The 23582-nt window shown below is 43.8% G+C and overlaps 2 protein-coding genes across 5 annotated transcripts in view; one reads left to right on the forward strand and one right to left on the reverse strand.

Annotated features, from left to right (window-relative positions):
- LOC145242419 (P2X purinoceptor 4-like) overlaps positions 1-23582 on the reverse strand; it is a 691075-nt gene that overhangs the window by 564482 nt on the left and 103011 nt on the right. The window lies entirely within an intron of this gene.
- LOC145242824 (uncharacterized) lies at positions 5575-6189 on the forward strand. Its single transcript, XM_080105948.1, has one exon. It carries the CDS (start codon positions 5575-5577, stop codon positions 6187-6189), a length of 615 nt encoding a protein of 204 aa, XP_079962074.1.

The raw sequence follows: 23582 nt of genomic DNA on the forward strand, positions 1-23582 counted from the left end.
GCTTTGTGATTTCCCAAAAAGTTTGTCACTACATCTGTGAAGGACACCCAAGCATTTAACTCAACCGTGTTCATATGATTAGTGAAGTCAGAATCCCTCATGAGCGTTCGAATCTGAGGTCCATCGAAGATGCCACCTTTAGCTTTTTCGATGGAAAGACCTGGAAATTGCCTGCATATGTACTTGAAGCAATCCCCATCCTTGTTCAACGCCTTAACAAACTGCTTCATGAGCCCTAGTTTTATGTGCAATGGAGGGAAGATGATTCTATCCCTGGGTACCAAAGGCTCATTGATGACGTTGGCTGTGCCGACTTCGAGACTTTCTCGTTCTGGCCAGTTCTCCCTTCTCCAGTGCTGGATTCTTTCTCTGCTATCCCACAAACAAAGAAAGCAGGGATACTTTGTGTACCCACTTTGCTGACCAAGCAGAAAATTCACCATTTTCAAGTCCACACAAATCAGCCATTTATGAGTGTTGTAATTCAGCTTTTCAAGAACAAATTTGATAGCATCATACTCTTCTTTCATCTTGGTAGAATGACCAATTGGTACAGGAGCAAACTTATTGCCATTGTGCAAAAGTACAATTTTTAGACTTGCTTTCGAGCTATCTATGAAGAGACGCCAATCTGCTGGGTCATATGATGAGATCCCCATGCAGTTAAGAAGTGCAGAAACGTCATTACAAAAGACCAGGTCGTCTTCTTTAGAAAAGAAACGAAGCAAGCTGCCTTCCCTTGTCCTATAGTATGTTACTTTTGTGCCAGAATCAAGAATGTTTTTCTCTTGGAGTCGTGATGCAAGAACTTCAGACTGCTCCTTCGACAAACAAAGGTCTCGCACTAGGTCATTAAGTTCAGATTGATTGAAAAGCTGAGGGCCATTTGAGGGTTCTTCATAGTCACTACAGCTATCATCACTTGATATTGAAAGATCAGCTGGAATCTCTTCGGTTTCATCGATTTCAGGCAAACTGGTGAAAACAGGCACAGGTAGATCCTCAGAGTGCGCAACAGGACGGATAGCAGAATCCAGGCTCGGATACTGCCAATTTGCTTTCTTGTGCTTGTTAAACCCCGTCATGTCATTGAGACAGAAGTAGCAGTCATCAAAATGATTGTTGGGCTCTCTCCACACCATTGGTACAGCAAACTTCAACTTCAGCTTACCGTTGGTCCAACCGCGGAGACTTTCTACACAGGTTTTGCACACCATATGTGGGGCCCAAGACATGTCTTGGTCACCAAGTATCATATCGAAGTATGCTTTGTACGCCCTCTTGACAAAGTCTGTAATATTCCTCTTTTGTTGTGCCATCATATACTGTCCACAGATGTAACAAAAGACATCCGGTTCATATCTGCAACATCTTCTAGAAGAACTCATTTTCTCTCTGGAACTCATTTTCAACTGTGGAATTAAAAAGAAAATTCTTAATTACTATTTAATTTATACTGCAACTATATTTATGGAACATGTTATTAAGTAATTACAGTATATAATTATATAAAAATTCTCCCTATATAAATAATTATATAAAAATTCTCCCTGAAATACTTCAATATATACATAATCATTATAATGATTCAATAATATCAGAAAATTATTATTTACTGCTTCTATATTGAAGTATTTCAGAGAGAATTTTAGCAGTTTAGGCTTATTTGGGGCTATCAGTATCTTCTAAACTAGAGCCAATCTGGCAAAACCAATGTTATATTCGTAATCAGCGACCTTCAAAACCCCAGAAAACACTCCTAGATGGTCTGCCAAAGAAAAAAAATAAAAATTTGTTGACCAGTGTAATTAGACTAACTTAATTTATAAAAAAAAAAAAAAAATTGTAATCTATTTTTACTAATAAGTAATTTTTAATGATTTAAGTTGGTTTATATTTATTAAATTTAAACCAACGTTTATGACTGCATGTAAATATTAGCTCCTGTCTTGAATTTAATAGTGTGGTTGTATTTTTTATATCTTCATATTTTAAAATTTTTAGGGTCTCTTTTGTGTATAGTGCACAAAATTTATCTCCTGGTTTATATGATTTGCAAGTCTCAATTATTCGCCATTTTAAGTTGAAAGAAATATTGCTATTTTTTAGTTACCAAATATAGTTGGATAGAGTAGTTTGGTTTGACAGAGAGTTATTTTTAAAAGAATGTTTGTGCGTTGAAATTCTATGTTTTATTAGGCCAAATGTGGAACCAAAATATATTACCTCTTGCTTATTGTGATTATTTTCCGTTAGGTCTGGTGCTGGTGGGTTGATTTGTAATTGATCGGTAGATTGGTTTAAGTTGGTGTTATTATTTAATCTGGTAGTTGAGTTATGGCTGTTAATAGGTTCATGTAGATTTGGAGTTTTTGATACTATGCAGCTATAGATAACATTTTTAATTTTACATGAGCCTTGTAGGGGACATTTATTTTTTCTTCTGCAGTTACAGTCCGATATATTTTGTATAGTTGTATTTTGTAGCTTATTAATTTTCTTATTATTAGAGCTAATTATATTTTGATGAAGGTTAGGCATAGTAGAGTAAGAGACTTTAATTGTGTTTTTATTGAAAATTTTATTATATCTATGGGGGGGGGGGCTTTAAAGTTCTTATCTAATATTTAAAAAAATTCTCTGGCTATGCTTGTCTTTAGGTTTTTGGAATATGGGGGGTTGAACCATAGGGTCTCCTTATGTCTATTCTTACGTTTACGGGTTTTGGTTTGCTGTTTATTTGTATTATTATCTAATATTTGTGGTTTGGTTTTATCTTTTTTTGTCTCTTGGTTATTTTTCTTGACTCGCATACGGGAAGACATTGCCATATTATATGTTATTACGCTCTTAATAGGTTTATTTTCAATGCAGTTTATGTTTCTATCATTTTTATTTATGAATTTAATTTGTGAATTATATCCCGAGTTTTTAAGGGCCTCATTGTAATATTTTTCATTTTTGATAAATATGGATTTAGTAGAAGACAGTCTAGAAATTCTTAAAGCGATATTGGGAACTATTGATTTTAATATTGATTTAGGGTGGTTTGATTGATTGTGGACATATAGTAGTGATTGGTTAGGTTTATGATAGGGTTCAAAGGTAGAATTCTCAAGATTTAAGGTTATGTCTAAGAAATTAACAATTTTTTTATTAGGGTCATCTATCTATCTATCTCTAACCCATATTAATTTTCTTATAAATTTTAAATCCAGACCTTTTATTTCAATTTTTTTCTGACGAGGAGACCTTGCTTATTAAAAAACTATATGTAATTATTGTACGTAACTTGATGTCTACCACAATAAAAAGCATTGTTTTCCGAAACGATCGTACAGATAATTGATTTTGTTGTTGTTCCTTCTTATGAAACAGATTTTTAATTTAATTATAATTTGATTTTCAAATTTTAAATTATCAATCACATTACTTAATATATATATATATATATATATATATATATATATATATATATATATATCGCGTTTAAACGGTGTCTAAGTTGTTCTCTTTAATAATTATTTTCGACAGAAAGGGAGCAACGTGGAAAAAAACTTTTCTTTGCTTAATTATGTTTCTAGAATGGGAGATTATAGCCAACTCAATTAAACGTCGTGTGGATCTGTTATGTATGTGTTTAAGGAATTGAGTATATCGAACGTACATTCATGAACTTGCAATACCCTCAACATTTTTTTGCGAATACTAAAAGAAAAGCACTAAAAATTTACCATAACCGAAACCGAGACCATTCCCTAAATAGCCAGACACACAACAGACAATTAACATTACCAACTAATAAAAACAACGACACAATCTATAAGAACCTAAATAAGACAGGCATTCAAATAACAAAACTAAACTCTTTAACAATTAGGGATCTAACATGTAAAATTATGACTAATACCAACATTAACACCAAAGCCGGAATATATTCCATACCCTGCCTTGATTGTGGAAGAATATACGTAGGAGAAACTCAACGTAATTTAAATAAAAGAATATGTGAACACAAAAGAGATGTAAAAAACAACAATACACTCAACGCCATATTTTGTCACATCATGGAGAACGACCACCATTTTAATTTAACAAAGCAACTTTCCTTAAACACATACACAACAGATCCACACGACGTGTAATTGTGTCGGCTATAATCTCCCATTCCAGCAATATAATTAAGCAAAGAAAAGATTTTTTCCACGTTGCTCCCTTTCTGTCGAAAATAATTATTAAAGAGAACAACTTAGACACCGGCTAAACGCGATATATATATATATATATATATATATATATATATATATATATATATATATATATATATATATATATATATATATATATATTATTATTATTATTATTATTATTATATATATATATATATGTATATATGTATATATATATATATATATATATATATACAAAAAAATCGTAATTTCACTTAATTTTATTATTTTTATTTTACTTATTTACTGTATTTTATTTTATCATTATCTATTTTTAGACTCAATTTTATCACCTCCTATTCTTATTTTTAGACACCATCTTTTAAGTTACTAAGCTATTTTATCCCAATTCAATTATCTCTAATTTAAAAAAAAAAAAAAAACTTCCTTCGTAATCTCGTGTCATTTTATTTACTTAATCTATCACCGCTATATTTCCAGACGCAATTTTTTTTTTTTTAATCACTACGATATTTTAACTTTTAGACGTAATCCACCACACTAGTTTACTCTAATTTATTTTCTCTCATATCATGTATATATATGTACATATGACATCTAATTTACATAGGGAAAACACGTTGCTCTCCCCCATCATTATATATAGCCCCAATCCTCCGACTCTCTCGTCAATGACCACCCCTCTTGAAGAAGCCCGCATAAATCGGGCGAAACGTTGAGTATTCAGGTCCTTCCACCTCCATTTTATTTCATATCGTCGGATTTAATCTAGCTCAACAATCATATATGCATATACATATATATGTATATACATATGAATATATATACATATATATATATGCATATATATGTATGTATATATATATATATATCTATATATATGTATGTATATATATGTATATACATATGTATATACATATGAATATATATACGTATATATATGCATATATATGCATGTATATATATCTATATATATATATATATGTATGTATATGTAGCTAATGTAAATGTCTCCTCTCATCACCTAGGACATAAGCTAACCAACCCTCTTCTCTATTGTTTCAGAGTGTAGAGTGAACAGCATTCTTTAGTGGAACTTGGAGGACGCACTCAGACTACATCAAGATCGTCAGTCTCTTCGCCCATTCCTCATCGACTAGGGAAAGGTGTGCTACTCATCTATGCTGTTCACTCTACACTAAATAGCCAAAACTGTCACTGCTCTGGCTCATAGGCTTTGATTCAAGTTTATTGTTCTGCTCGATGTACATAGGAGGCCATCCTGTCAGGCATTGCCGCCTCCGTTTTCGAGGGGGGTGGGTAGAGGATGATGGGATACACGCATCCATGTGTAACACTCTTTATGCAGTCAGTTTCCTGGGACATGGTGCGGGAAGCTACATCTTCGGACGCAGACCTACAGGAATTACACCGACTGATTCATGACGGATTTCCTTTGGACTGCCGACAGCTAAGGACCGCACTTCGGCCGTACCACCGCATCTCCAGCAACCTTTGCACCATTGATTGCATGATCCTTGCCGGCAACCGCATCATTGTGCTGGCAACATTATGCCAAGAGATATTAGAAGCACTGCATGCGGCCCACCAGGGAATCAGCTTCATGTGTGCCCGCGCGGCTGACTCGGTTTACTGGCCCAATATCAGCATCGACATCCAACGTGTCAGGGACAATTGCACCCACTGCCATCGGATTGCAAAGTCTAATGCTATGCAGCCACCTTTTAACGCTGCACCTCCAGAGTACCCGTTTTACAAGATCGCCAGCGACTACTTCACACACAACAACCATGATTATTTTGTGGTGGTCGACCGGTACTCCAACTGGCCAATGGTATTCCAACCAGAGAACGGCCCAGATGGCCTCATCAAGCGCCTAAGAGAAGTCTTTGTGACTTTCGGAGTGCCTGAGGAGCTGACAACTGACGGGGGACCCCAGTTCACTGCTGGAAAGACTCAGGATTTCCTCCAATCATAGGGAGTTTACCATCGCCTTACCTCTGTTGCCACCCCTCACGCCAACTGCAGAGCAGAAATTGCAGTCAAAACTGTCAAACGAATGCTAATGGATAACAGCTCAGCAGGCGGGTCCATCAATGTGGACAAGTTTCAACGGGCGATGCTAATATACCGCAACTCAGAGACGAAGGCATCTCCTGCTCTTATAGTTTTCGGACGACCCATTAGAGATCCCATCCCGATTCCAATGGGTCGGTACTGCCCCCACCCCACATGGTCTGAAACGCTTGTAAACAGGGAGAAGGCACTAGCAAAACGTCATTCCCTTGAGCATGAAAAGTGGAGCGAGCATACAAGCTCTTTGCCCCCTCTAAGCGTGGGGGATCACGTGTATATTCAAAACCTAACTGGAAATCACCCTAAATGCTGCGAACGAACAGGCACCGTTGTGGAGGTGAGACAATTTCACCAATATGTGGTCAAGATAGATGGCTCTGGGAGACTTACGCTCAGAAACCGACAACACCTTCGGAAATTCAAGCCTTTCAGAACCACAACTAATGAAGACGTGATAGAGTCCTTCCTACCAGTCACCAGGCTGCCGGAAGACGCCTCTGTCAGCACCATACCAGGGGCGTCAGAGGACTCTCCTGCCACCCTGCCAGAAATCCATGCTAGTAATCCAACGGATAGTCCCATACGTAAGTCCAGCAATAAAGATTTTTATGACGTGCCATTGAGCCCTTCTGAGATCCTTCAAACTACCCCTCATGCTTCTAACCCAGCTAGAGATTCTGCCACTCCCAAGAACGCTGGAGCTGGAAACGACACCACCCCCAAGAACATGCATACAATTGCCAAGAAGGCCCCCAGGGCCTTGAGCCAACTGATGCCACACAACGCTCCTGGTGCTTCAGAGACTGCACCAATGAGTAGGTTGCGGCCCCGACGAAACCAAGACTAGTGATTCCATCACAGTGTATATAGCTTCAGAGGACTTTTGTACAGGATTTTTTTGTCGTGCCCGCAAAAAACTCACCGTGGGTGGGGGAGATAGCTAATGTAAATGTCTCCTCTCATCACCTAGGACATAAGCTAACCAACCCTCTTCTCTATTGTTTCAGAGTGTAGAGTGAACAGCATTCTTTTTCACGTCACTCACCCAAAATTCCTCGTGAACTTGTGGGGGAGAGGAATGCATGTCGAGCAGGTTTAAATTACAGTTGTTTATGAGCAAATACTTTTTGAAATGGGACCTTTCAGTTTTTGCGCAGTTGAGAATAGTCTTAACAGCGCACATTGTGATATAAATGGAAGAAACTGTCAGCGGCTGAATTAAGTTCAACATCAGAATTTTGATTGTCCATGCTCATGTTGTGAAAAAGAACACTCAGCATTCTTTAGTGGAACTTGGAGGACGCACTCAGACTACATCAAGATCGTTAGTCTCTTCACCCATTCCTCGGCGACTAGGGAAAGGTGTGCTACTCATCTAATATGTATATATATTTAAAATATATGCATGCATATATATACATATGTATCTATATTTAAAACAAAAAAAGTGTAAGCGTCTTTAATACATGACAGTTGGATTGTGTTTACGGTAAATTTGGTCGTCGATTTTATTTGTGAAATTATGTGTGAAATTGTCCACATCATCATTATCTGTGGATCACAATATTCTATGGATCTATATTAAAAAAACCTTGTTAAACTTTGTGACATATTTCCATAATATGGAGGTCAAGCGCGAACGAACACCCCATAATTTTATTATACCATATTTCTTCAAACTGAAACATAATTATCAAAGTATACTTATGCAGATAAATATGAAAAGTCTTTATTAAAGTTTGTGCCTATTTCCATTCTATGGAGGCCAGGCGCGAACGCAGACTCCACAATTTTATTATACCATCCCTATTTAAATTAAAACATACTTATCAAAATATTCTTATGTACATCTATATCAAAAACACTTGTAAACGTTTTCTTTTAATTTTCAAATTTTTTATTTCCATACTTTGTGGACCAGGTGCGAACGCAGACCACACAATTTTAATGAACCACCGTTCTGCCAGATCAAACATACCCATTCCTGTGTACTGATACATATTCTATCATTATATGTAATCATTTTTTTTAAAATAGTCAACCATATAGGAGCCTATTCGTGACCACACACACACATCCAGCTTTATATATATATATATATATATATATATATATATATCGAGAGAGAGAGAGAGAGAGAGAGAGAGAGAGAGAGAGAGAGAGAGACTTATTTATGAATATGTAGGTTTATTTTATTTTATTTTTTATTTTATTTATTTATTTCCTTTGTTATTGTCAATTTAAGAATTACTTTGTATCACTATCTGTAAGTAAAGTTTATCCTGTGCACACACTTCTTTGTTATTTCTCTCCTACAGTTTACTAGATGTCTGAGTTCTTTAAAGAATACGATAGCGAATTTTAAATATATAAAACTAACATAATATCCGAAATATAGACTAAAACACAAAATAACATATTTAACGACACCTAAGCTGAAAGTAGGTCAGCTTACAACAACAATAGGATATCTATCCTTCAAATAAAACACACAAAGAGAAGGGGTGAACCAGAGGTCAAGCTGTACCTTTGTCCTGTAAGTGCCCACCCATTGGCTGATTAGAATGTGCATGGTTGCAATTAGGGAGCTGATTGGCAAACTAGAAAATTCAATAGCGTGTGCGTATATATAAACGTGCGATAAACACAATTTTTCGCATAAGCCTGACAAATGCTCACAAGCATCAAATGCAGAATATTCTGTGGATGTTAATTGCCATAACTTACTATTATATATATATATATATATATATATATATATATATATATATATATATATATATATATATATGCTAGCATGGGTGCCCGGCATTGCCCGGGTGTTTGTAGGTGTATGCTGAGCAAAAAAACAAAAACAAAAAAAAGGTCAATTTTTTAAAACTTTGATCCCTATTATGACTCCTTAACATTTATTGTTTGGGGCTCAAATCAAGTTATTAAGTTAGTTCCATGTCTAAGGAACATATATCTAAAATTTCATGTGTTTATACTCCAAATTGTAGGAAAAGTTTGGTAGAGTTCTCGAAGGTCAAACAGTTGAACTTTGCCCCTTAATCGCCAAATTTCTGGCCGAAAACCGATCACATAGATTTTCCCAAATCTCAGTACCCTGTATATCAAATTTCGAGTCTGTAGACTAAAAATTACCAGAGTTATTGCGTAGGGAAATGTACACACACACAGATGGACACACAGACAGACACACAGATGGACACACAGACACTTTCACAAATATATATATATATATATACACATATATATATATATACATATGTATATATAAACATATATATGCATATATATATACATATCCATATATATATACATATATATATATATATATATACATATACGTTTATGTCCAAAATAAAAAATGGGCAGTTTCTAAAAAACATCCGATCTCCAGGGTGAAGACGCTAATCTTAATATCGTTTAAAAAAATCATCTGCAGAACAGATACTACACTTTGAGATATTAAATCTTTTATTCATGTTAAAAATACAGTCAAAATCAACGATGAACAAAAAACTTAGGCACATGGCCAACTCAAAAGGGGGGATTGTGGGGGTCGTTGGTCATCCTTGTCACTCCAGAACTAAGCAAAATCAAAAGTTTCTCCCAGCTAGTATCTTCTTTCACCATAATACCGCATTCACCCTTTCATATTGGGGAACGTCCTACTTAACTCCCAGTTTTAAAAAAATTTTTATTGACGTGTAAAAACAAAAAAGATAACAATAAAATGGTACAATAATTCATTTGTGTCAAGGGCGGGGGAAGAAAAAACAAAAGGTGATTAGTAGGACCCTCCCAACCCCGTCTAGTTGATAGACTGCCCGTTCCACTAGGTTTGTAAAAGGAACCTCGCTTCTGCAGGTCGGTCTCTAGGTAGGAATACCTTCTAGATGGGGGTGAATGGAGAAAAGAAAATTCTGTGGGTAAGGGATGGGGGTTAGTTTGTATTTCTTTCTCTCCAAACCGGGTAAAATTTAGAGGAACGGGTTAAAACAAAAATTGCAAGTAAGAGGGGATGGGGATCTTGGAGGCTTCCTAATCGGGGAGGGATGGAATACACACTCAGCTAGCTGAGAGGCTACTTGTTTAATTTTACTTTATGGAACTGTGCGTTCCACACCTAGGCGGGGAACACGTATTCAAATCTGGCTTCTCTTTGTACACACAGACTTGCTACATGTATCCATCTTCTGTCAAATGCCGTGCGATGCAGCCTTCTTCTATCACATCTGATCTTCACCTGTAGTTGGTGTTTAAAGAAAGCGATCAGATCCTGATCAGAAAAAGACACCCCCCCCCGGCAACCTTGCAGACGCGATATCCAAATCAGCATTCTCGCCACGGCCAGGATTGTAATGTAGACCATTTGTCTTTCGCGGTCCCACAGTGTTTGTCCCACAACGAGGGAAATCAGGCGACTCCAAAAACCTGGAACTGCATTGTATGTTGTTGAGTGGAAGTGAATTTCGGGCCAATCGCCAGATCAGAGAGAACTCCGAATTGTTCAGATGACTCGAACCTGGCGCCCAGCTCCACGCGGAGCGGATCTCACTCTGCTGCCAACCCAAACGTGCGCATAACGGGTCGGCGGCGGCCCTCTTCACTAGATCCCTGTGGAGTTCCCTACGGGTAGCAGTCACAAGGTCTCTGGACCTTGGTAGTCGTTTTAGCGTGGCTTGGCACTCTTTCATGTAGACAGATTCTCCCGCGGCCTGCAACGGCTCTCGATAGAAGGGTCAAGAATGAGGTCGGGGAAGACGGCAGTAACCACGGGGTGCCACGGTTGGTCATCTTGCATATAGTGGCTCAGGAAGGCCAGCCTCTCATCCTCTCGATGACACTTCAAGTCCGGCATTCCCAAGCCTCCCTCACATGGACGTCGAATACAGACCTGTCTGCTCACCCAGTGTCTTCCTCTGTCCCAAAGGAGCGAGGCAAGAGTTCGATAAGAGCTTTTAGGTGTTGTGCAGGCAGGGGAAGTACGGCCAGTCGGTAAAGGATGAGAGGAAAGATGTAAGTGGTGCACGCCTCAGCTCTGCCCTTTAAGGAAAGTTTCCTAGGAAGCCACGAATTGACTGCAGCCTCCACCTTTGACCGTACCTCCAACCAATTCTTGTTAAGCTGGAGACCCGGTCCAAATCACACGCCGAGGATCCGAACCAGGCTATCTATCCAGCTGAAGGGCGCCGGGAGGTTTGCATTGCCACTTCAGGCGCTCAACCGCAGTCCTACCGACTTGCTGCGGTTTATCTTGGCCCCCGTGATTCTTTCATACTGTGCGAGTGCCTCCGACACGACCTCAATGTCTCTGAAGCCCGACACGAAGACCGTGACATCATCGGCGAACGTGGATACCTTGGTAGCTGAGCCGCCAGGCAGAGCCATTCTGCACAGGGCCGAATTTGCCTCCCCATGTGGACCAGAGGCTCCAAGGCCAGGTCATAAAGCAGGGGCGACAACAGACAACCCTGACGAACCGACCGAGAGATAACAAAGGGTTTTTAGCACTTTCCGTTGACTTGCACGACAGCCGTGGGCTGTCGATACATTACGGAGATCCACTTGCAGAAGTCTGGTTTAAAACCGGCGGCCTCTAAGACAGATGCCAGGAAACGATGGTCGACCCTATTGAAAGCTTTGGACTGATCTAAGTTGATCAGCGCGGCTTCCGTGTCGTCATCTATTCCCCCCTCTAGGATCGTGCGGATCAGGTGCAAGTTGTTCTCAATCGATCTCCTCTTCACAGTGTAGTTCTGTTCCGGTTCAACCAACTCATCCATAACAACCTGCAGCCGATTCGACAGGACCTTGGCAAAAATCTTCAACTCTGTGTTTAGCAGAGTTATGGGCCTGTAGTCGTTTAACTCTTCCCCACCATCCCCGTCACTTTTCCTCAGCAATGTGATCACTCCCTTAGTGACTTGCTCTTGGATGGATCCCTGAGCAAACCAATGGTTGGACACATCCGTCAGAAGAGGCAGAAACATGGGCGACAGCCTCAAATACAGTTCGTATGGCAGACCATTGAGTCCCGGCGATCTGTCACAGCTGACCTGCTTCAGCGCAGTAAAGACCTCCCGCTCCATCACCCCGGCCCTCGCAAGTAGCCGCTCTAGTCGCCTCAAGGCGGGGAGAGTTGGCTAAATAGTCGCTAAACTCAAGGACCAGAAGATCGGGCTGCTGCGTAAAATGCTCCTCAAAATGTTCTCGAAACCCCTCGCAGATCTCTCGAGTCAATTCCAGGGTGCGTCCATCCGGATGTTTGACTTTCGCAATGTATTTGTCCGAGCCATGCCTAGAAACCTCATGGCGCACGTCTGTATCAAAATTGACTGCTTCGTTGCCTATCTTTCTAAGCCTAGCTCTAACTACTTGGCCTTCGTAACGCTCGCTAGTCTCGTGTAGAAGGTCCTGCTTAGCTAGTTCCTGACTAACCTTATCACCCTGCCACGTAGCCCGGGCTAGTTTCTGCTCTAGCTTCTTCTTCGTCTTGGCCTTATCTAGTGCGAGGCGCTGGGCATACTTGACGGAGAAGCTTCTGATCTTGGCTTTGAGACCTAACTACCACTTACTCCCGGTAACGGCCCCCACTAGTGCCTTTTTAATTAGTTCTCTTAACTGATCTTGGAAGTCTTTATCTCCAGAAGGGAGGTATTTAACTTCCAGTACCCCGCTAACTTAGGCCTATTTCCTAGCTTCAACCGAGCCATAACTAGTTTATGGTCTGTCTGGCCTAGCCAAGTGAATGTGGGACAAGATAGGAAGTCTACTTCGCCTCTCCTAACTAACATCCTGTCCAAATAGGTGTTTGGATAGGAGGGAACGCTGTTGGTCCACATCTCATGCCCCGGATGCTCGACCCAAAACCTGTCGACCAGACCGCATATAGCCATCAGATCAGCCAGGCTGGACTCACACCTTTCCGACCCTCTAGATTCGCCTCCTACCTTATCTATCTTGGGGTCTAGGATGGCATTCCAATCCCCCATTAGCACTACCCGCTTCCGACAATCTACAAATGCGTCGAGCTAACCGAAGAATGAGACCCTCTCACGAGCGGTGCTGGGTGCATGAACCACGACCACCCGAAACACAGAATCTTTGACAGCAACATCGACCACGACCAGCCTGCCCTCCACATCCCTATGAACAATGTTGACCGTCACGGACAGGGTGTGTTTAACAAACAAGGAGACTCCCTTCCCCCGCAGGCTGCCATATGCTGAGAAAACCTCAAAATCTCGCGCCAGCACCTGACAGTCCACAGAAGAAAGAAATGCGTTTCCTGAATTGCAGCCACATCCACTCCAAGGGACAAAAGGTCGTGCCTGAGGCGAGCCGCCCAGCCCGATGATCTCAAGCCCCTCGCATTCAGACTAGCCAAATTCAAAGCCATGGTACCTACCTTAAGATGTGTTACACTCAGCTCCGAAATTGGTCGGGGAAAGGACATCGACGTATGCAATGCTCAAGGTGGTCAGGTTTTTCATATCCTGACTTTCTCTCACAATGCCGCCAACGTCCAAAGGGAAAGTCAATTTAAGGGCCCTATAAAGTGACGGATGAACCAACACCCTTCCTTTGCATTGTTTTGAGAGTTCCTCAAGGGAATGGTCATTTTTTCTAATCAGTTCAATTCCCGGAACAGCCCCTTAAGCGGCCTCCAGCATTGTCCATAAGTTTGTCTTACAGGCCTCTGGAAGCCTGACAAAAGTTTTTAGCAGTGGGGCATCTGGGGAATTAGAGGGAACATTAATGTCTTTTCCCCCTATCTGTTGGCAATCCAGCAGAGGTTTTAAATTTTTTCTCTGTCAGTGGTGTAAATCCATTGTCTATAAAACACAGTTTCTCCCTCATTTCAAGGGGATGAGTCTCTGATGCAGTAAGTCCTTGAGCGGGAGAAGTTGAAGGGTCTCTCTCCCTCCCGGATTCACTCTTTTCTTTTTGGGGTGGTGGCTCAGTCTGCATTTGTGTGGGGACAGGTGTATGTGTGGTGTCTGGTGTTGGTGGTTGTGTTGTGTCTGGTGTTTGTGTGGTGTCTGGTGTTGGTGCAGTGTCTGGTGTTGGTGCGGTGTCTGGTGCGGTGTCTGGTATTGGTGTGGTGTCTGGTGTCGGTGTTGGTGCAGTGTCTTGTGTTGGTGTAATGTCTGGTGTTGGTGCAGTGTGTGGTTTGGAGGGGTAAGTGGGTTGTGTTGTTGTTTGGGGTGGTGTATGCTCACAGGGAGTGAGGGCCACCTTTTCTTCCCTTTTTCTTCTTTTCTTGTTCTTTTTCTGCATTTCGAGTGAACTGGAGAGTGGTGAGGTTGGGTTCTTCTCCCTCTCACTAGCTGATTCATCCTCAGAGGAGCAGTTTTTCCTCCGCTTGGTCCTCGTCTCGATTGGTGTGGGGATCGTTGGTTGTTGCTGCTTCTCTGGTTGCTGCTCCTGTTGTTGATGTTGCTGCTGCTCAAGCTGCTGCGGTGGCTGCTGGCGCTGCTGCTTATCTGGCTGTTGCTGTTGTTGCTGTTGCGACAGTTGTTGTTGCAGCTGCTTTTGCGGCTTTGGCTGCTGCAGCTGTTGTTGTTGCTGCAGCTGCTGTTGCTGCTCCTGCTGATGTTGCTGCTTATGTTGTTGCTGCTGCTGTTGTCGTTGTGGCTGCGACTGTTTTTGCTGCTGTTGCTGTTGAGCAGGTGGTTGGGTTGATGTGGAGATAGATGTGTTTTTCCGTTTCCTTCCACCGTACTCCATTGATCCTTGGGCTTTGTCAACTCAAGGGCTGATGTTGGTGATTCTTTAGTTTCAGTGGCTGCTGCCACCCCCGCTACTGGAACTGTGTTTACTTGTGGCGCTGGTTGGCTTGGAACTGCTTTTTGGGGGCAGTTCTTTGCCATGTGGCCCTGCTTCAGACAAGACCAGCAGTGAGGGTGCCGACCCTCAACCACCACTGTCATGTTAGCTTCCTTGAAAGATATTGTAGCTGGTATGCCTAGAAAGCCTTCATTTTTGACATGCATTGCTACTGTATAACTTCCCAGGTGGACACCGTTTTTGGAGCGTGCTGGGTCCATCCGCTCCACCTCTCCAAAATTACTGAGGAAAGCTCCCAGCAGTTCTGTGTGTAGATCAGCAGGAGCATTGAATATTTGTACTCGGGTTCTCCTGCCCCGATACTCTGGCAGTAACTTAATACCTGCGCATTTAAGTTCTGTGCATTAGAACTTTTCTGCTTCATCGTTGTTGGGGAGCAGTACATCCCACATTGCGAAGCTCCTCTGGTGTATATACTTGGCAGGTATATTCAGTTTCTGGAGGAGCTCAGCCATTTCCTCTTTTTTCATCCCCTTGAGCTGATTTGCCCGGATGTCCAAAGTGATGAAGGATAGGATCTTGTCCTCCATCGCCTCCCAGTCCCCAGGTATTGGCTTGAGGACGTTCCCCTCAATATATTCCTTGTACTTGGTAAGGTACAAGTCTTTATATTCCTGTGGGGAGAGTCTCTTATCAGCGGTTTTACCCCATGCAGATCCCTCTGATGTCTTGGGCGAGGGGTCTTTTGTGGGGTTAAAAGATCGTTCCACTGTCTTGGAGGTGTTTTCTGAGACAAGTTTCCCTTTAGGGGTTGATTCTTTCACGCTTTGATTGGGGGTGTCCAGTACTGCTCTCTTATTTGGGGAGCTTCCCTTTCGGGCGCATCCCCCTTCATAATGTCTCTTTAGGTTGCTACCTCCTTGCCAGCGTTCATTTCTGGGCTGTATGCCTCTTCTTTTTGGGGGGAGCTGCCCTCGTGGGGAGCTTCTACCCCGGTAATGTCTTTTGGGACTGCTGCCCCTTGGTTTGGAGGATCTCGTGGGTGTGCCTCCTCAGTTTGGTAACTTGCTCCCTCTTTTGGGGGAGCTGCCCTCGTGGGGAGCTTCTCCCTGGTCACTGTCTTTTGGGGCTGCTGCCTCTGCTTTCATGTTGTCCGAGCTGTACGCCTCTTTGGTTTTGAGTGTTGCTCCCCCATGTTGGGAGTCGTACTTTGGGGGAGTTATCATTTCCTTGCCTGGTGTTGTTTCTTTTTTCTCTCTTCCTGTATCTGTGGTTTCCATGGTCAGTCAATGTGTATGGTAAAATCCGAAAAAAAAAAAAATCACTGTTTTGACTGACGTGGAGATGGTGTCCAAAGTGGGGAGCCGACTTTGACGCCAAAAAGAAGTGGCGACAAGAGGGGAGATAGAACTGAGAGAGGGAGTGGGAAGTTAGTGGAGGGAAGAGAGAAAATGTTTCCGACCCTCCCACGCGGGAAGGTCGTAAATTATCAGCTCGGATCCCCCCGTGAGGGGGGGGAGAGCACAGAAAGACAGACAAAACGCAACCCAAAAAGCTTGTCAGGTGTTCAGGGCACGAGAATCTGTCGCCAGAACAGCACTGCCTCACACGATGTAGGCATCAGAACAGCTTTGATCCCAGCCCGAAGGCCAAGAACAACAGTTTATTTAGTGGTTGGCCCCGGGCCTGGCATTATCTACTGCCAGGCCCTCATTTGGGGTCCAAGACACTACGCACCAGGGCCAGTAGGGGGGAAGTGGAGGTCGAGGGTCATTTCTAATTACTTGCTAGGTCTTTTAAAGACTTTATTAAGTTTCCTACACTAAGACACTATCACCATAATACCTCATTCTTACCATGGAGTTTATCTACTTAAAATCTCCCCAGTGTATGCGTCGGCTTTATATACAAACTGAAAAACAAAACGAATATTTACATGTTTTAACAAAACAAAAAGTTATATATACAAACAAATTTTTTTTTTCTTAATAAATGAGGGATGAGCTGATGGGGAGGGGGGCGAGCTAAAATACACCCAAAAAGAAAGAAAAAAATAAAACAACTAAACAAAATGCCTATGGGGGTGGGTTAGTAAGGGATCCTCCCAACCTACTTCTAAATATGGAATGCGTACTGTCTTCCGGTCCTGAAGTTCGAAAGCAAGCAGGTCGTTCCCTAGTGGGGAGTGGGGGACCTAGGGATGATATTTAGAAAACAAATTAGATATGGATGGGTAACATAGGGAATGGATGGCGTCTTCCAAGATAAATGTACGTGTAGGGGCAACAGACCGGGGACAAAACAAAGGGTGGACTGGGCATCTTTGGAAGCTCTCCTAGTGCCGATGAAAAATAAAATCGGGGACAGGATCAACTATCATACTTGCCCTAGTCTAGCACCTAATAAAGTATTTTCCACTCGAAGTGGTTACAACCTAACTACTCCTACTCTATAAAACTTTGCTCGGGGCTGGGTTCCGTAGAATCTTAGCACCGCCTGACCAATACCACTAGGGTAGGAAAACAAACTTAAACCTAGCGTCTCGTCGGATGCACAAACTAGTGTTGTGCACCTATCTCCTATCAAAATCTATGCGATGTAATCTTTTCCAATCGCATCTGATCTTTACTTTAAGCTGATGCTTAAAGTAAGCAACCAGATCCTGATCCGAAACAGATTCAACCCATAGACAATGTTAAGATGTGTAACCTACGTCACTAACCTAGCTACAGCTAGGATCGTGAGAAACACCAACCATTTCTCCCCAGTGAAAGGCGGATCCATGTTGTTGACAATGTACGCCAAATCAAGTGGCACCAACCGCTTGGGGTCGATGCGAGCCGTTACCTCTCCGACGTACTCCCAGAGCCTCCGAACTCTGCTGCAAAGAAAAAAGGCGTAATCCCTTGTCTCATCCTCATCATCCTCGCAGCGGGGGCAAAAGGGAACGTATTCATCCCTCCTGCAGTCCCTGGCAAGCACGCCAAAAAGTGGCAGCGCATTCCGGACAAGCCTCCATGTTATGGAAAACTCTGAATTGTTTAAGAAGCTTCTGGCTGGCGCCCAATTCCACTGAGAGAGGACCTCCTCCCTCGACATGTGTAGCCGTTCAACCAGCGGATCTTTTGCGGTCCCCACCACTAAATCCCGATATAGCCTCCTCCTAGGACATGCAAGGTCACTGGACCCCGGCAATGCCCTAAGGGCAGCTCGGCATTCGGAGAGGAATTGCCATTCCCCCACTGGTCTTCTGCAACCTTCAGCTGTGGAAAAGCTTGCTCCACAATTGTCCAGCTGAACCCACCTGTAAGCGAGTTTACCCCGGTCCAGGTGCCCAACCGCAGGCCAACGGACTTGCTGCGATTGACTACGGCCCCTGTGACACTTTCATATTCAGCGACCACCTCCATCACCGCTTTAATATCGATCCTTCGCCCTACAAAAACGGTGACATCATCAAACTTGCCGCCAGGTAGAGCTATGCCGCGCAGGACTGGTCTAGTTGCCTCATTCCTTAATTTGCGGAGGAAGGTCTCCAACGCCAGGACATACAACAGAGGCGACAGCGGACAACCCTAGCGCACCGACTGAGAGACCCCAAAGGACTCCGACGACCTACCATTTACTTGTACCGTTACCGCAGGATCATGATACAGAATGGAAATCCACTTGCGGAAGTCCGGACCAAAGCCGGCGGTCTCCATAACAGATTCCAAGAAACCATGGTCGACCCTATCGAACGCCTTGGACTGATCTAAATTGATCAGCGCGGCTCCTGTGTCGTCTTCTAACCCCTCTATGATTGTGCGCACCAAGTGCTAGTTGTTTTGAATCGATCTCCCCTTCACAGAACAAGTCTGATCCGGTTCGACCAAGTCGCCGATAACAACCTGTAGTCGGTTTGCAAGAACTCAGGCCAAAATCTTCAATTCTGTGTTTAGCAGAGTGATGGGCCTATAATCATCTAAGTCCTTCCCACCATGCCGCTCTCTTTTCTTCAGTAGTGTGACCACTCCTTTGGTTACCTGTCCCAGGATGGATCCCTGAGCAAACCAGTGGTTAAACACACCCGTCAGAAGAGGAACAAACATGGGCGACAGCCTCAAATATAGTTCGTAGGGCAGACCATCGAGCCCTGGAGATTTGTTATGGCCAACCTGCTTCAACGCAGTAATGACTTCATGCTCCGTAACCATCCCATCACAGCTAGCTGCTCGGTCCGCAGTAAGGCGGGGCGAGCCAGCTAAATAGCAACCAAACTCCTGGCCGCTAAGTCTGGGTAATTGGGTAAAGCGTTCCTCCAGATGTTGACGAAACCCATTGCAAATCTCTCGAGTCGATACGAGGGTATGTCCTTCCAGGTTTTTCACTTTCCGAATGTACCTATCCAAGCCACATCTTAAGGCAGCCTTACGTTCAACAGTGTCAACGTTCACGGCTTCGTTAGAGACTCTATTTAACCTAGCTCTAACTACTTGACCTTCATAACACTTACTAGCCAAGCACTGGAGGTCGCCCTTAACTACTGCTATCTCTAGGGGATCCCCACCAGCCACCGCCCGGGTCAGCCTATCATCTAGGTGCCTTTTGGTCCATGCCCTAGTTAACGCGAGGCATTGGCTGTATTGGACGCAAAAGAGCCTAATCGTAGCCTTAAGTCTAACCCACCAGATACTCCCAGTAACCGTCAACACTAATTCCCGCTGAATTAGTGTTGTCAGCTGTTCCCGGAAATCAGTTCATCTCCAGTAAGGAGGCATTCAACTTCCAGTAGCCAGCCAACCTAGGCCTATTACCTACTCTCAAACAGGCCATTACTAATTTATGGTCTGAATGACCTAGCCAGTGGAACGTGGGACAAGATAAGAAATCTATGTCGCCTCTTCTAACTAACATCCTATCCAAGTAGGTACTTGAACAGGAGGCCGCACTTTTTTGCCATGTCCACATCTCCCTCCCCGGGTGATCCAGACAGAATCTGTCGACCAGATCACACGAGGCCATCAGGTCAGACAGGCTGCTTTCACACCTCTCCGACCCTCTATCCCCCCGACCTTATCTATCTTGGGGTCCAGGATGGCATTCCAGTCCCCCATTAAAACTACCCGCTCCAGACCCACCGATAGGAACACCTCCACCTGCCGAAAAAAGGAAACCCTCTCCCCAGCGATATTGGGCACGTAAACAGCCAAAATCCGGAACTTACCGCTTTTAACAGCAACATCGACCACGACCAGCCTTCCATGAGCGTCCGCGTGGACTACAATAACCATCGCAGCTAGGGTGCGACTCACTAGCACAGAAACCCCACGACTATGGGAATTGCCACATGCTGAGTAAACATCAAAGTCGTTCACCAGCACATCGCAATCCCCAGGCCCAACAAAGTAGGTCTCCTGAATTGCAGCTATATCTACCTCAAGGGCCACGAGATCCCTCAACATGCGAACAGCCTTGCTTCAGGATCTCATGCCCCTCGCATTTAAACTAGCTAGGTTTAAGGCTGTTGCCATGATTCCTTAACTAGTAATATTCGTCTATCACAAGTCTAAAGTCATCGGGGGTAAGGACGCCAAAGGTCTAACCGATGCTGCCAGTTCACAACGGAGTTGTTAACTGACCTCCTTGGACCAGACCTCCCACGTCCAGGGGAAATGTTAACTTTAAAACTCTATAAAGCGAGGGGTGAAAATATATCGGGACCCTTCCCTCACACTTTGCGTCTATTACTCTCAATGAAGGATGCTCCTCTTCTACAAGCTTCAGCCCTGGGATCGCTTCTTTGGCTTCTCTCAGCATCATCCACATGGCTTTAACTCTTGCCCCCTTTTCTTTTTGGACAAAAGTTATTAATAGGGAAGCCTCGCGAAAGTTTCTCGTGTCTTCCACTTCTTTCCCTCAACTTTAGTGAGTTTCTCCAGCTGCTTTAAACTCCTTCTCTGGCTGTCACTCAGATCCGTTTGCAGCTGTGCTATGTCCACTTCACATACTCTCTCCAGGCAAGAATGGCCGCTTTCTGGTCCTCTCGGTCCTGACCGGCTTTCCTAGGGGGGGGGGGTCTCTCCTTTTTCCTCTTTTTCTGCCATTTCTATTTCAGGAGCCTCTTCCTCAGGCGTAGGTTTAGGGGTGATACAACGGGGAGGGGTATTCTGCTCATCCGGAGGAGGGGGTTGGGGTTGGGGTTGAGCAGAGTTTGTTTGGTCTTCTTTTACTTTTTTGTTTTGACCCATCTTTGTTTTGGTCTCGTCTATGGCTTCTCCTGACTCTTCTTCTGATTCTGAAGCCAACTTTCGCTTTACTCCCTCTTTTTCTCCTTTTGCTGCTTTACCGGCCGCTGTTTGCTTCTCCTTTCCTTTCCTGACCACCGTGCTCCAGCTTGTGGCCTTATCCTTGGGGGGTTTCCTTGTCTTTAGGAGTCTTTTCTCTTTTTTCCTCTGTCACTGTCTTTGGAGGAACAGTTACTGGTGGAGGTACGGGATTCCTTTTAGGGCAGACTCTTGCTATGTGCCCCGGCAACATACAGAGCCAGCAATGTGGCCTCCTCCCTTCCACGATGATTGACATCACCCATTTTTTGCATTTAAGTTGGGCTGGTATTGCGTTAAACTCAGCCCGGGTTAATTTAATTATTATCTTGTAATCACCAGTGGCGATGTTTCTCAATCCTCGAACCGGGTTTACGGCCTCCACATCTCTGTATTGTGAGAATATGTCACCAAGGTGTTCCTCACTGATACAGCATGGGACTCCCATAACTGACACCGTTGTCCTTCTCTGCTCTAAGTATTCAGGTTTACATCTCAGCCCTTTCCACACAATGTCTTCTTTTGCTATCTTTGCTGCGCCTTCTGCTGTCGGGAGGAGTAGATCCCACATTGCATAGCTACGTCGCACTATGTATGTTGACGGGATATTCAACTCCACGAGCATGGCCATCATCTTTTCCTTGATTACACCCGTGAGCCCTTTTTGTTTTTGGTCTAGCGTCACCAGCGAAATTATCCTGGTTCTCAGATTTTCCAATGTGCCTGGAACTAATTTAATTATATTTCCCTCGGTCAAGGGCTTGTATTTTTCCTGGAAAAGCGGCGATACTCTTCCGGGGATTTCTTGTCTTTTGGGCCCCAAGTACTGTTCTTCTTCAGGCTTTTCTCTTCTGCCGCTGCGACTGGTTCAGCCTGCTTCAGCTTGGGCCATTCTGCCTTCTTCTGCTCTATACTTCCACCTTGGCCTTGCTGCCTAGACTCTGCAAGATCTCCACTTCTTCAGTTCCTGTTCACTTTTCTGTGATCTGCTACCTGCTGATCTCACCACCTTCAGACTCTCCCCGCTGTCTGGCAATCTCGTCATCTTCCACAGACCTCCTGGCGTGTCCGTGACATACTTGGCCAACGCATTCCTGGTCTCCTCTTCTGTGTAGGCTATCACCGTGTCCTGTGATAGCCCTGCAAAAGCCCAGCAGTTGAGGAAACCCTCCAATGGCTCTGCTTCCATTGCACTGCTAAGTGCCATCTCCTCCTCCATGGACAGCTGACGTGTGCTATCACTGGATGTTGACGGCTGCGGCGTGTCACCGGGTGTAGCAATCTTCCCTTTGAACTTTGCTCCTGGGCCCACCCCTTCCGGCTTGGCTGTGGGAGCTGGTAAGTCATCAACCCTCAGTAAAGGGGTACACGGCTTGGATCCCTCCACGACATACACAGGTGGTGAGGGTGAATACTCATAGCTTGATGATGGGGCTCCCCCGGGTGTGGCATCTCCCATCTTGTATACAAAGGCTGTGGACGAGGTGGTTGCCCTCAGTACTGGGGTACCACCGGATGTAGTACCCGCCGAAATGATCTCTGGGGTACCACCAGGTGTGGTACTCCCCGCCACGCACACTGGAGCACCACACCTGGTGGTGCTCCCCAACAACGGCACTGGAATATCAACGAATGTAATACCCCCCGACAACAGCACTGGAGTGCCACCGGATGTGACACTCCCCCTCAACGGCACTGGAGCACCACCGGGTGTGGTGCCCCCCGACAAGGTCGCTACACCAGGGGCGGCCCCCATGGTGAAGAGGCAGAGGCCTGCCCCCCCCCCCCCTAGATGTTGGCCCAGTGCCCTTCTCCGACCCGCCGATTTGGAAACTAGGGGGACCTTCGCCTAAAAAGGCACGTCAGTTTCCCCTAGCCCGGCCGGCTGCTTAAGTCAGATCCAGACACTGGACTATCTGCAAAAAATAGAAAAAACAGTTAGTGGTAACAAAAACAATGCCCTAAGGACCACTCACCCAAAGAATGGGGTCGGTTCTTTGAGGCCAAACAAGAAAAAAAAACCTTGAACTCGACCAAAAGTTGGTCAAGTAGGCGGTCGCTGGTCTCTGAAAAAGAGAAATCCTAGTATACTGCGAGAACAGATACTACACTTTGATCTTAGTTCAAAAGGCCAAGAACAACAGAAAAAGGCAAACCTCTTTTCTATTCATTTAAATATTTATTCAAA

Source organism: Euprymna scolopes, chromosome 21, assembly GCF_053919585.1.
Source record: "Euprymna scolopes isolate OS-2025 chromosome 21, ASM5391958v1, whole genome shotgun sequence".
NCBI classification, from domain to species: Eukaryota; Metazoa; Mollusca; class Cephalopoda; order Sepiida; family Sepiolidae; genus Euprymna; species Euprymna scolopes.